The sequence below is a fragment of the Asterias amurensis genome, chromosome 9, assembly GCF_032118995.1.
Source record: "Asterias amurensis chromosome 9, ASM3211899v1".
Taxonomy (NCBI): domain Eukaryota; kingdom Metazoa; phylum Echinodermata; class Asteroidea; order Forcipulatida; family Asteriidae; genus Asterias; species Asterias amurensis.
In genome coordinates, this window is record NC_092656.1 from 6,241,598 (window position 1) to 6,255,747 (window position 14,150).

At 37.9% G+C, this 14,150-nt stretch overlaps 1 protein-coding gene across 2 annotated transcripts in view; it reads right to left on the minus strand.

The window, feature by feature from the left end:
• Window positions 1-227: 227 nt before the first annotated feature.
• The window catches only part of LOC139941976 (voltage-gated hydrogen channel 1-like), a 36,180-nt gene continuing 22,257 nt past the window's right edge, over window positions 228-14,150 (minus strand). For both annotated transcript variants that reach the window (XM_071938625.1, XM_071938626.1), the window contains 8 exons: window positions 12,562-12,641; window positions 9,969-10,022; window positions 7,692-7,836; window positions 7,192-7,307; window positions 5,987-6,152; window positions 4,850-5,176; window positions 3,614-3,720; window positions 228-3,157 (listed from right to left, as the gene is read on the minus strand). In XM_071938625.1, coding sequence (XP_071794726.1) covers window positions 3,131-3,157; window positions 3,614-3,720; window positions 4,850-5,176; window positions 5,987-6,152; window positions 7,192-7,307; window positions 7,692-7,836; window positions 9,969-10,022; window positions 12,562-12,641 — 1,022 coding nt within the window. In that variant the 3' untranslated portion in view covers window positions 228-3,130. The remainder of the gene's footprint in view (window positions 3,158-3,613; window positions 3,721-4,849; window positions 5,177-5,986; window positions 6,153-7,191; window positions 7,308-7,691; window positions 7,837-9,968; window positions 10,023-12,561; window positions 12,642-14,150) is intronic.

Sequence of the window (14,150 nt, forward strand, 5' to 3'; positions counted from 1 at the left end):
AATTACCAATAGTGTCCAGTGTCTTTAAACATCGGATGCTCTCTGGTGCGTTCATGACCATTTAAGTGACCTTGGGTGAACATGGGGTGCTAATAAACACCTTGTTCCTAAACAACCATTACCACCCCTTTAAATTGACCTATCACGTTAATTGTTATCATCTTTACTTGTCTAAGATTAATTAATGGTCGCTTTCAATTATAATACTAAACCAATCAATGAACATGTTTTTGCATTAAACTTATCACCTCTTTTTCTTTGTACATACAAACTAGGTGTACTAAAACACTTCAACTATTGCATGAATATGAGTTGTGTAAGTTAGACTCCACTGCAACCAAGAAATAAAATAACCCAAAAAAGTGAGTAATAATATACTAACATATAAACAATATTAAACTCCATATAAAACATAAAACTCAATAGTACAATGCGCAGTTCCAGCAACACCGCAATGCACAATTCAAGCAAAACTTTTCTCAGAACATGTAGCAGGAACACACAACAACAAAATCATTGCTCTGCTTACCACCGAATTCTGCAACTGCGATTAGTAATCATAACCATTCTCCACTTACAGGGCAAGCGCCAAACTTCTGTGCTAGCTGAGTAAGCGAGGAACCCCTAAGTACACGGGTGCACAAGCAAAAATTCCCTGTTAACCATGAAATACAATTGGCGTAAGTGCAGAATTCCCTGCTTCCGTAAGAGCTGATTCGTTGCTAACGCTGGAGCAGAGCAATGAAATCGGGCCCTAATCTTCAGGCTAGCTTCATATAACGCTTGAACCACAGCGAGGACACATACAAAAAATACAATAAACCAAACTTAATTGAACAAACAAACCAAAAATAATCTGCACTTTAACCCTGCTTGTAATAACAAAAGTTCAACTAATCAATTTTATCTGAATTAATTGGTATCTTACCAATGTGGCACACACTTATAAAAACAAAAAATTGTTCAAAAATAGAATACATTAATTAGAAATTATTTATGCAAGAATCTCCAATATCTGCTTCGCTTGAAATTGAAAAAAACAAAACACAGGGCCCAAATGTGTGGCTTTGCCTTACTACAGTTCTACTCTTACTACAGTGCCCTGTAATGTGCATGTACTTCAATAAACCAGGGCCCAACTACACGTACCGTAAGCAAAGAATAGGCGCTTACAGAAGCAGGGAATTCTTCGCTTTATTATGCAAGCCTATTTTTCAAGGATAAGCGGGAAAATTTGGCTTGTGCGGGTAAGCAGCTAGCGCATAAATTTGGCGCTTGCCGTACAAGTGAAGAATGGTGATCGTAAGCTCAGAATCCGGCGGTAAGCATAGCCACGTAGTCGGACCCAGGTGGCAGGAAGATAAGAGAAGAAATCCACAGTATAATGCAGTGCCATTTAATTTAGCCCCCGATTGCTGCCTTATTCAGCACAAGAGTTGAGACGCTGATAAGATTGTTCAATTATTTCTCATTCTGTGTTTTGCATTGTCAGACTGAGGCCTAGTCTTGGTACAAGCCGATTCTGGTAACTGAACCACCTTTGTGTGCAATTCATGCATGTACACTAACCTGAAACCACACAGTAACGTCTTGCACCAAGACGAACTCCAGCTTTTTAGAGAAAAAGCAGTAACAAGTGATATATAACCAAAATACCTGCATGAATTAGTATTCAAATTTGTGCTATGCAATTATTCTGTAAAAATTTTGTAAATCTAGTTACTGATACTCAATAAACCAAGAAGCAAAAACACTCTGACTGCACTCGCCGGGAAAAAAAACCTTATATATTTTGTGTCTAGATGTAGTTTTTAAACCACAAGGCAAGACTTATAGCGATATTGCATGCCACACATCTAACAACAAAAAAACCTACATATCAGCAAATAAATAAGCTAACTCAATAAGAGTTAATAATCACAACACAAACTCTTCATACAAACAATTAAGTATTTAAGAAAACTTAACTCGACATGTACTGATAATTTAATAAGGTGCTAGTACTAGACTGCTCAATGTTCAGACACCCCTATGTTCTGCAAACTCTGTCTGCTGCCACCAAGTGTTTGCAAGTCTCCAAATGCTCTAATGCCCAGCGTACGTTTTTCGCGGCTGTAACCAATAACTGTTACAATAGCCCAATTCAAACGAAACAACTATTGGTCAAGACCGCGAAAACACACCCCAGGCATTATAGCACTTGGAAGTATTCAGACCCTTGGTGGCAGCAGACAGACCTTTTGGCACACCCCTAGAGTTCACTCGGTCCCAGCGCCTCAACCAAAGGTGCTAGGGTGGGCTGACGTACACACAAGCTCATTGGACCTTTTCCCCTGACCTATAACCCCCAGTCACCTCTTCCTGTTCAAGAAAAATTGGACCGCTATTACAAATAGTGTAGTTTTGTTGGTGTAAATTCGTTGGAAGTAATTAATGTCAGTGTTTTTGCTCTGTGCTAAAAATTTAGCTCGTTCGCAACATTTATAAGTTACCTACACAGTTTTATTGTTGCATTGCGCTGATCCGTCCCATCATGCACCACTACATCCTGATTAAGAGCATGCAGAAGCTCATCAACTGAGAAAATGCCAACACTTGCTCTTAAACTAAAGTTTTTAATTGTGTTAATTTAATAGAAAATATTACCAAAAAAGGAATGATTTACAGTTACATCTAGATAAAAACCAATCTGGCTCTTGGATTAATATAGGAGTACTGAATCTTAAAGCATACAAAAAATGAATAGCGCCCTCTGTTGTTATTATTCTGTCTTACTGAAACGGCCACACACAGAATTGAATAGACTAAGTGTTTATGACAAGGAGTTAAGCCTGGCTCATACTTCCTGCAAATGTGAATGCGATACAAATTTTGACATCAAATAGCTATTTTTGCAGCAAAGGTTTCGCAGGAGTTGAACACATTGCGAATAATTAGTTGCTAAAATTTGTATCGCATTCACATTTGCAGAGGAAGTAAGAACCAGGCTTTTACAGCAGTTGATCTGCACAGTCTTCAGGCACAGAATGTGTCTGACATTTGTACCGTCTACATCACATGATGACATATACTTGCTTTGGTTGTTCATAGTTACTGTTGTCATGGTTATCTCTGCTTCATCAGTAACGGATCACAATGACGTGGTTGGAATACCATCCTATCAAAATAAAAGAAAAAATAAAGTTGAAAAATAGAAAAATAAAGGTCCTGGCTGAAGACGCAATTTACATCAAGCACCAGAGAGCATGTACAGCACAAATGGCGCTCTTTTCGAGAGAACACTTCAGCACTTTTTAAAATTGCTTTGACAGTAGTAGAGGGGTGGTGTTTGGCACTAGTACTTAAGTTTCCTTTGTGGATAAGACTAATCTTATTTGACTTTCAAAGGTAAACAAAAATTTAAAAAACACTGCCTCTTGTCTTCCAGTGCGCCTTGTCTGATATTGATTGGGTTAATTATTTCTCCCTTGAAGCCCTTACCCGGAGTGCCCCTTCACTTTTCCATGTAGCACTGACCTCAAGAGGCCTTCTGACAATTGTGTTAGAAAAATTGTCTTTCTTTTTTAAGAAGAATTGAAAAACAAAAGTTGCAAAAGAATATAAATTGTCTTACCACTTCCATTGTATTCGAAGATGCTAGCTCACTCTGTAGTGCTTCTTCGGAAAGTCTCCTAATTTCCTCCAATTCAATCCGTAATTGAGCTTCACCACCATCTGAATCTGCACAGAGAAAAACAATTTCAAAAGATTTACAGACTCTCTACATCACCATGGATGAAGAACTAGGGTAGTGGGATTGGGTCTTCCCTTGGTCTAGAGGATGAAGCCCCCCTGAACCTCCTGGGTGTTACATTTTAGAGGATTTACAGACTCTCTACATCAACACGAAGAAAGAACTAGGGTAGTGGGTTTGGTTCTCCCCTTGGTCTAAAGGATGAAGTCCCCCTGTCCTCCTGGTGTCACATTTTAGAGGATTTACAGACTCTGTACATCACGAGGAATAAAGAACTAGGGTAGTGGGTTTGGGTCTCCCCTTGGTCTAAAGGATGAAGCCCCCTGACCTCCTGGTGTCACTAGAAGATTTACAGACTCTCTACATCACGAGGAATAAAGAACTAGGGTAGTGGGGTTGGGTCTCCCCTTGGTCTAAAGGATGAAGCCCCCTGACCTCCTGGTGTTACATTTTAAAGGATTTACAGACTCTCTACATCACAAGGAATAAAGAACTAGGGTAGTGGGTTTGGGTTTCCCCTTGGTCTAAAGGATGAAGCCCCCTGACCTCCTGGTGTCACTAGAAGATTTACAGACTCTCTACATCACGAGGAATAAAGAACTACATGTAGGGTAGTGGGTTTGGGTCTCCCCTTGGTCTAAAGGATGAAGCCCCCTGACCTCCTGGTGTCACATTTTAGAGGATTTACAGACTCTCTAAATCACGAGGACTAAAGAACTAGGGTAGTGGGCCTAGGCCTAAAATCCAAAGTGTTCCAGGTGGTGGCATAGGAGAGAACCAAGGCACAACTCCATTTACATATGGCCCCACAGTTGTGAGAGGCGGGCGCTTAATACACTAGCTGACCATGCCGCCTATATCAGCTATATATATAAAACTTTGATATTTTGCATAGGTTTACCTTTGTCCAGAGAATATAGGTCCAAGGTAAACAAAATTAGTTTTTTTTAAACAAGGATTTTTTGGTTACCAATAGATATCACCCAACTATTTTACATCAATCAAATCTTATAATACTGCTGCAAAGGGGTTTCATTGCGTTAATTGTTACCCCTAAATATGTATTTTTAATAACAAATTCGACAAGGTTCTCTCAAGACACTTGAAATGACTTACCTGTTCTTGAACCACTTTCATTATGGCCATTCTGAGGCGAGGAATCTTCCTCAAACGCCATGTTAACCGAACCACCCTCCATGTTGACCCTCGACGAAGCACCACGATCCTCGTCCGACATGTAACCCTCATTTGACTGACCCACACTGGGTGTGAGTGAGGGCTTTGTCTCATTCGTTGTCGGATGACTCTCGACGGTGGTGAGAGCTGGCGAGCTCGGTGTGTCCGATATTGTCGTCGGAGGCTGGCTGTAGATGTTCTGTGTAGAGGACGTCGAGGCGGGGTCTTTCGTTGACGACATGGAGGCAATGCTGTCTAATGAAGGATCTGACAAAACAAAACAAATAAAACACTTGAAACAATTAAGGAAAGTACACCATCAGTCCTCGAATAGACCCACAGCGCCCACAGCAAATGTTATTGGACATTTTCCTCACAGAAGTGCCCATCACCAAAGGAAAACTTCAGTGCCCTTTCAAGAGCAAGGTTTAAGGCCTGCACCATTGTTGCGTCTATACACATCCATGGATCTCAGATAGACCCACTACTTTCAATAACCATTAATTCCTCAAAAGGGAATGTCAAAATTTTGACCTATAAGTTAGAACTTTTGTTCTTTTTGCACTATTGGGTCATCGTGTCACACATCATCAATATTCATCTCAAGTTAGCTTCACACTGCAAAAATGAATTCAACCCACCAGTGTGGGATGATTTTCAATTGTGACATTGGAAAATTCACTTTCCCCATTCATATGAAGTGTGAACCAGGATAGAAATGAGTTAGTCAGTGAGTCAATCTTTTTGCCAAGCAAAATGTGATGTAACAATACAGATCACTAAAGTACAAGAAGAATGGAGAGTCATGTTGGCTCAGTGGTTTTTTACATGCCGTTCCTCTTTGTGAACTAGTTGTTATATAAGTAGTGCATTTGAAAATAACGTATCAATGATTGATTAGTGCCATGATCATTGGGGCAATAACGTTCCTTTATTCTTTCTCAGCTCTTATAGATACACATGTCATGACCGAGATTCAGACCAACACTCCATGACTTAGCCACCAGAACTTAGTGCTCTAAACCACTCAGACATGACACTCTGGATTCAAATTTAAACTCTTCTTCTTTCTCTCACCTTTACTGAGTTTTCCATTGACTCTTAACGTGTCGGCTTTATCCCACTCAATTGCACTTGTTGTGATGGAGGCACTGGCTCGGTAGTTTGGCAAGAAGTCCAGCTTTGTCGTGTCTGGATCCAGATTATTCTGATGAAGGAAGTTTCTCAAGTAAGCTATCTCTTTCTAGAAATTGAGAGAGGTGGACAAAAAATCATCATTACAACAAATAATATCGAGTAATACACCACAAGGGAAACTGACCGGGTAAATGTTAAGAATAAATTGTAGGCTGACCAAGTCTGTTTGCTCCAGTCTATTTTTCTTTGTTTAACCCCTAGTTACAACAAATAGCCTGAGACTTCGGTAGACTTGCAGGATAAAATCTTGAAAATATGTCTATACAGAGAAAAAAGAAATTTGACTCTTACTGTGTCAATGCATTTTACAACAGTTCTGTGGCAGCTGATTTCAGCTAATGGGGCCAGCCCTTAGCCATTAGCACAAACCGACTGGGTAAAAAAAAAAAAAATTAACATATGGATAGGCCAGTCCATTTTTCTTTGTTCTGCAATGCTAGGGGGCAGCAGACTAGCAGGAACAAAAATTAAAAAATGTGTGATGTCCATGATGAGAATAATGGTGTATCTGCTGCCACCTAGTGTCTTGAAGACTCTTATTTTGTCTTTTATAAAGCCTGTATGCAGCACAAACTGTTTAATGCTATTTTCCTAACTGGTATTTGCAGTAACCGAAACGAAAGGCACACTAACTTACCAGAGATTCCTGTAAGCAGGTCCCAATTTCATAGAGCTAGTTAAGCAGAAAATGTTGCTGAAAATTTTTATGCTTACAGAAAAATGAGCAGGATACCAGCCGAAGATGGTACTTGTAACATGGCATTCCAGCTAGTAACCGTAACCTTACTGACTGTATGAAGGCGGTAACCCTGTCTCAGCCCCTAGGAGTAGGTGGAATGTGCCCCTGGTGACAGTTGGTTTGATTTGGGTCGATAGCCCACCTTTAAGTGGCTTTCAGGGCCCAGTTTCGTGGCTCTGCTTACCGCAAGGAAAGCATCGGCAGTTGCGGTAGCATGGAATTCCCCACCTACCTGAAGCGTATTTCACAGGTTTGCAGGGAATTTTGCCTTGCTTTTGGTGATGTTGGGTGATATCTCACCCCCAAAAAATATGCTAGCATACAGGGAAAACGATAAAGCCCTTACCAGCTGCTGATCACACTGAACCTGCAATGCATCTGCTTGGGCTTCAGCTTGCCTTCTTGCATATTTCTCCATCTGTAACTCACACGCCGTCTCCTCCCTTATTCTCTTCTTCTCTCCTAACAAAACAAAAACAAACGTCTTTCGTTTTACTCCCAAAGTTTGTACCAATTATTTGAACCATTATTTTAGTAGCAGTTAGACAGTGCAAGTGTAATTCTAAAGCCTGGTTCATACTTCCTGCGAATGCCAATGCAAAGCGAACTTCCAAGTCACATGGCTGTTTTCGCAGCGAATGTTTCACAGCGGATGTTTGCAGGTGTTGAACGCAGCTCAACTGTTGCGAATTATTTGTGGCGAGTTTGTGACGTAAAAGTTTGCTGTTTTTGCAGCGAATGTTTCACAGCAAATGTTCGCAGGAGTCGAGTTTGTGACGGAAAAAAATTGTATCGCATTCGCAGGGAAGTATGAACCGGGCTTAAACAGTCAAAAAATTTACTCACGTCGCAGAATACCCCCAGATCTCCAGAGTCTTAGGATAATGAGTAAGGAGAACGCTCTGGTGAAGGGGTTGGTCGTCTGTACATTGCTGACATAGAATACAAGGTCTAATACAAACGTCAGTAAGACGACGCATGCATCAAATATCTAGAAATAAAAACACAGAGAAATAATAATAATAAAAATAATATCGAAGTCTTATATATAGCACACGTATCTACCAAACAAGGTACTCAAGGCGCCGAGTACATACAAAATTTCAGAAAGATAGGTTATTGCAGAATGAATTCTGAGACCCATTTATATGCAGCAACTTATAAGGGTTCACAAGGTGCTATGGCGCATACAGCAGCCACAGCAAGGAACACCGGGGCGAACCTCTTCTCTTTTCGATAAGTGCACTGGGTTCTTTTACATGCGTTACACAACACATGACCTAAGCACACACAGGGGCATTGCTTGGCAATAGAGAGCGCAGGATAGAATGAGATGGAGAATTGGTGAAGAGGCTTTCCTCCTGCAGTGGAGTGAAACAGGCTAGACGACGACACAACACATGTGACCCACTGGCTTAGAAATCAAGCAGCTTCTTAGAAATTTGTAATCATGAAAATTACTTGCTTAGAAATTAATGTAAATTTTAGGTTTAAAGGGAAGGTACACGTTTGGTAATTGTGAAAGACCAGTGTTCTCACTTGGTGTATCCCATCATAACCATAAAACAACAAGCCTGTGAAAATTTTGGCTCAATTGGTCATCGAAGTTGCGAGAAAATGATGAAATAAAAAACACCCTTGTTGGACGCATTTGTGTGCTTTCAGATAGGAATAAAAGACTTCTAGCTAGAAGTCTTTTATTATTTGAGTGAGAAATTACCTCTTTCTCAAAAACGACATTACTTCAGAGGGAGTCGCTTCCCACAATGTTTTATACTATCAATAGCTCTCCAATGCTCGTTACCAAGTCGGTTTTAAGTTGGTATTTGTTTTGAGTAATAACCAAATGTGTACCTTCCCTTTAACAAAGAAAACAGATGACTAAAGCAGGACTTTAACCTGGAACCTCCAGATTAGCGGGTTGGCAATCTACCAATTACTATTTTTGTTTAAAAAAAATCGGCAAACCAAAGAAACATGAAGGTAAAAAGCACTCAAACCATTTTGTATTTCAGGTAGTACTAGGAAAAGTAAAGCTTTCCAAAGAGGGCCAGTAATGATTGTACACAACATTTTTCTTGTTTTCTCTTTAATTTGGAAACTATTCATACTTTTGTTCCTTTTCTACAGTTCATTTTCCAGCCAGTACGAAGGAGTACAAAAATGACATTTCTAATCTGAAACTGATACTGAAAGAAACCACTCTCATTCTGCGCGTCGGCTCAAAAGACTCCACAACAAAGCCCCAATCAACAAAGGTTAAAAAAGAAACCAAATCCTTAACTGTCTTCTGGCCTTTCATACTGAACTGATTCTTTGTAGAAATCTACAAAGGCTTTAAAGGCACTGGACACTATTGGTTATTACTCAAAATAATGTTACTTAGCATAACAGCTTACTTGGTAATGAGTAATGGAGAGCTGTTGATAGTATAAAACACTGTGAGAAATTGCACCCTCTAAAGTAGCATAGCTTTTGAGAAAGTGGTAATTTCTCATTGAAATAATAACAGGCTTTAGCTGAAGTTTTTTATTAGGTAGATCAAAGCACACAATTTGTGCAACAAGGGTGTTTTTTTTCTCTCCATATTCTCTTGCAACTTCCATGACCAATTGAGCCCACATTTTCAAAATTTTTTTTTGGCTATGCTTTTGTTGGGATACACCAAGTGAGAATACTGGTTTTTGACAATTACCAAAATTTTCCAGTGCCTTTAAGGTCTCTATCAACGTCCAGATGCAGCTCATGTGTCTCTAAAAAAGATGAGTTTTTCAAGTTGATTTCTTGGCGGGACAGTAAAAGGCTGATTTCTTAGAGAAGTGCAGCCACCCGAGTCATGTTTCCATGTTCTTATGTATCAGGAAATTCTATCAAATTTTCCACATACATGTTTAGAGGATAATTAGGGGATATTTTGTTCAAAAACTGTACATAGTAAGGCAAAATAAACACACCTTCGGTTTTTGGAAGTATGTTGATTGTTTTAATCCTTTATAAATGTAGGCCAATACAACTAAACTAACATGATATGATTTCAAAAGAATGAAGCGTTGACGCACAAAACTTTCTTATTGAAACAAATTTGCAAAAAAAAGCAAAACCACTACTTTTGTTTTTACCAACCTCAAATTTTCTTCTTCTGAAATGAGCACCAGTACTGAAAATTCTGACGACAACCTGGCGAGGAAATAAAAATACCAACTAATAATTTATTTCAAAACTATTTGAAAAATAAATTATTACTGTTAATTTGATAAAAATAAATTAAAGTTTGTTAGTGTTTACAGATCATGCAAATGAGGCCATTCCTTTTTGTAAAATAACACCAAACGGAATTGTAGTTTGTTTTAGAAATGTGGATACTGTGTTTACATGGCGAACATTCGTAATTGTTTTTAAATGTAATAATAAGTATGACCTTTACTTTTACCTTTGTGGTTCGAGTGAGAATAGGGTAAAATCTTGTGACATATTGCAGCTGCTGTTATAGGGGCACAAAAATTCATTAAATATTTCATCTACAAGTAAACAAGAGTAGCTGTGTTGTTAATCACCACAAACCAGTTTCCCACGATGTATCCTTGAGATCATTGATTTCAGAACATTAATTAATTAACCTCTCAGACATACATGTATAATATGTTCTTAAAATTGGAAAATAAATATATATAAAAAACGGGCATTCGGAGATGGACAGAATTTATCAAAAACAAAAATTTGTACAAACATCTTTTTAGCTTGAGGTTAATTTCATCTTGTTATACAGAGTGTGTACAATAGTGGTAGTGCGTTATATTTGCCTTGACGTTTGACTTTTGTTTGTTAGTAACTAAAAGTATTGCATTCGGTTTTGGTAAGCCCAGCTATTTTTCTGCAACAGTTACCACTTTAGCGTGCTTACCAGTAAGCATCTTTAATATAAAGCTTACATGTATGTTCTGTAACATGCGTATCAATAGGCCTACATGTTTGTTTGTTTGTTTGTTTGTTTGTTTGTTTTTTGGTTTGTTTGTTTGTTTGTTAAAGGGTCTATGTACTTTTTCCAAACACAAAACACAATGTCCACAGATTTACTTTAAACTTACACAGTTTGAAGATTATGATAGTAGAAAGCTTCCCTTGAAATTTTACTTACTGAGGTGCTGTAGTTTTTGAGAAATGAGTAAAATAAATAATTTTCGTCTCAGTTTTAGCATTTACCCGTTATGTTTTGTTTATGGTATAATACCATATCTGGTTAATGGGATTTTACATACCAACATAATTTTCGTCTCACTTGAGACAAAAATTATTTTGTGACTTGTTTTACCCATTTCTCAAAAACTACAAAGCCTCAGTTAGTAATATTTGAAGGGAAGCTTTCCACTATCATTATCTACAAGTAAGATAAGTAAGTTAAATGTAAATTTGTGGACATTTTGAAAAAGTACCAAAATGCTTCATAAAAAGCTTACATACATGAATGTTTTGTAACATGCGTAATGTATAGGCCTACATGTTTGTTAAGTCTTTTTTTTCAGCCTGAAGAAAAAAGTCTAAACTCATCGCACCCTGGCAAAAGCAATATAACACATTTTGTTTGATACACATAAGATACATACATGTAACCTTCTAAGATTATTATATGGTACTAGAGTATTGAAGCTTTATCGCCTTTATGGGCTATTAGATTAAATACATACAAACCAAGGACTTTTATTCCCAGAAATCCTGTCCATATTGAATTGATCACTGATTAACTTTAACAATAGACACAACTGGTGAGAAGAAAAAAAATTGAGAAAAGTCCCTGGTTTTTATTTTGGGAGCCGTGAGAATGTGCTGGGTATTCTCCAAGTTTGGTGAAGCACAGATTGTTACATGCAGTTCCCTTTATGTTCAGGACTACTAGCTTGCCCAAACAAACGGGGATACGTGTCGAAGGTTCCAGCTCGATAAATAACTGCCTGGTTATTAACTGATATAACAACAATATTGAAATGTACTTTTGTAAACAACAAAAGAAAATAGTTGTACCGCTGCCAACAAAAACAGGGTGGGGAAATTGTAAGGAATTTGTAGCGGGAACTGGGGAAGCTATAATTGGAACAGCTCCCTATGTCTGGGAGTTTGTAATAAGCACAACATTTTATTCAATAGGGTGGTTTAAGAAGGTGCTTAGTTAATTCACAAGAAGAATTATACACTTTTATTTCTGTTGAGTTACAATACTCAAAGATTTTGTGAGTTATATGTTTTGCTAAAAATACATTGTAATTTTTGCATAATTGTTTGGAGTACACACAAGATATGAAAATATTGTCTTATCTTTCCATTGTACTTTAAAAAAAAAAAAAGATTTATTTGTAAAAACTTTCTACATTTTTACATAGCACAGACTGTCAACTAATCAAGTTAAATCTTATCTAATCAAATCTGTACTAATTGATTTGTGAAACTTAGAGTGTGCCTTTGTCTCACATTAATATTTATAATTTATAACTAATTTTTATTTATTGTTTGTTGATGACATTTCACAATCATAACTTTAAACCTTTTTCATACCTATAAGATGAGAAAATTGAAAAGTGAAAACAAATCACAACACATAATTTTTCTTTGTATAGCAATTTGGGCCTTTGGCCACAATTTGTGGTTTTTAATAGAATAATGAAATAAAATAATAACATTATTTTATCAAATGTGTGTATTAGCGATTGAAGATTGAAGGACATACCTCAAGTACAAAGATTGAAAGAATACCCAGGCTGCATGATGACAAAGTGTCTAAGATTTTTTCTCTGTCTGACGTTGTAACTGCAGGATAAAAAAATACAGAATAATAATCACCATTAAAGGGAAGGTACACGTTTGGTAATCACTCTTAAAATATAGTGAAGCATTTTGAGAAACATTTAATGTGGTTAAAGGCAGTGAACACTATTGGTAATTACTCAAAATAATTATTAGCGTAAAACCTTTCTTGGTGACGAGTAATGGAGAGGTTGATGGTATAAAACATTGTGAGAAACAGCTCCCTCTGTAGTGCCATAGTTTTCGAGAAAGAAGTAATTTTCCACAAATTTGATTTCGAGACCTCAAGTTTAGAACTTGAGGTCTCGAAATCAAGCATCTAAACGCACACAACTTTGTGTGACAAGGGTATTTTTTCTTTCATTATTATCTCGTAAGTTCGATGACCGATTGAGCTCAAATTTTCACAGGTTTGTTATTTTAGGCATATGTTGAGATACACCAACTGTGAAGGCTAGTCTTTGACAATTACCAATAGTGTCCACTGTCTTTAAGGGCAAGGCCAATAAGTTTTTAGTGGAAGAAAATGAATGGCCATGACTGCAGGATTTTCAGGGGCACCAGGGACAACAGCACACTAAATAGAGACATCTTGCCTACTCTGTATCGACAATACTTCGTCAATGGTAGCCTTGATCAAGGCTGTTGACGTACTGTTCCCCGGCCCGGTTCGCTGCACACGCATGCAGTGCATACACAAATGTACATTACCATACATTGTACAGCGAGAACAGTATAGCGTAGTCGTGAGTACGGTCGTGTCTTTCTACTTTCAACCTCGCACACGTGGCTCCATGTACCGTAAGTGTACCGTATACAGATGGTACATGTACATGTACAGTACGTATGTGTGTACAGTACGTATGTGTGTACATACGCTGTATACGTATTATATGCACTGTGTTATGTATGGGGGTGCACTGGTGGAATTCAGTGATGGGGACTGGGATTTTGCAGATCGCGGCTGGCTGTAGCGCCTTGATCAAGGCTACGTCAATGGGGATAATATTTGTTGTCCTCTTTTACAATGCATTTAATTCCAGGCCAGGGGTGGATTTCACAAAGATTAAAATTAGTTTTATCTCGAGATGTTTTTAGTATCTCCTAGGACTCTCCTAAGTTAGGACTAGTCTTAACTCTTTGTGAAATTGACCCCTGGTTCTTATCAATTTGACACATCAAAAAGGTTTGTGGATTAATAAGAATTGTTTTCAAAATCTTGTGTTAAAAAAATACATCAAAGTACTAAGCATCTAAACTAAACTATGATATTTCCTTCATGTACATTTGTTTCATGTTGACAATTACTATGTGACAATTACATGCTGAATGGTGCTTTTTCAGAAGAAGGCCAGGGGTCGATTTCACAAAGAGTTAGGACTAGTCCTAACTTAGGACTAGTCCTAGGAGATATACAAATTGCATGGATAGTCCTAAGTTAGGACGAGTAGCTGGTCCTAACTCGAGATAAGACTAGTCCTAACTCTTTGTGAAATCCACCCCAGATGACAT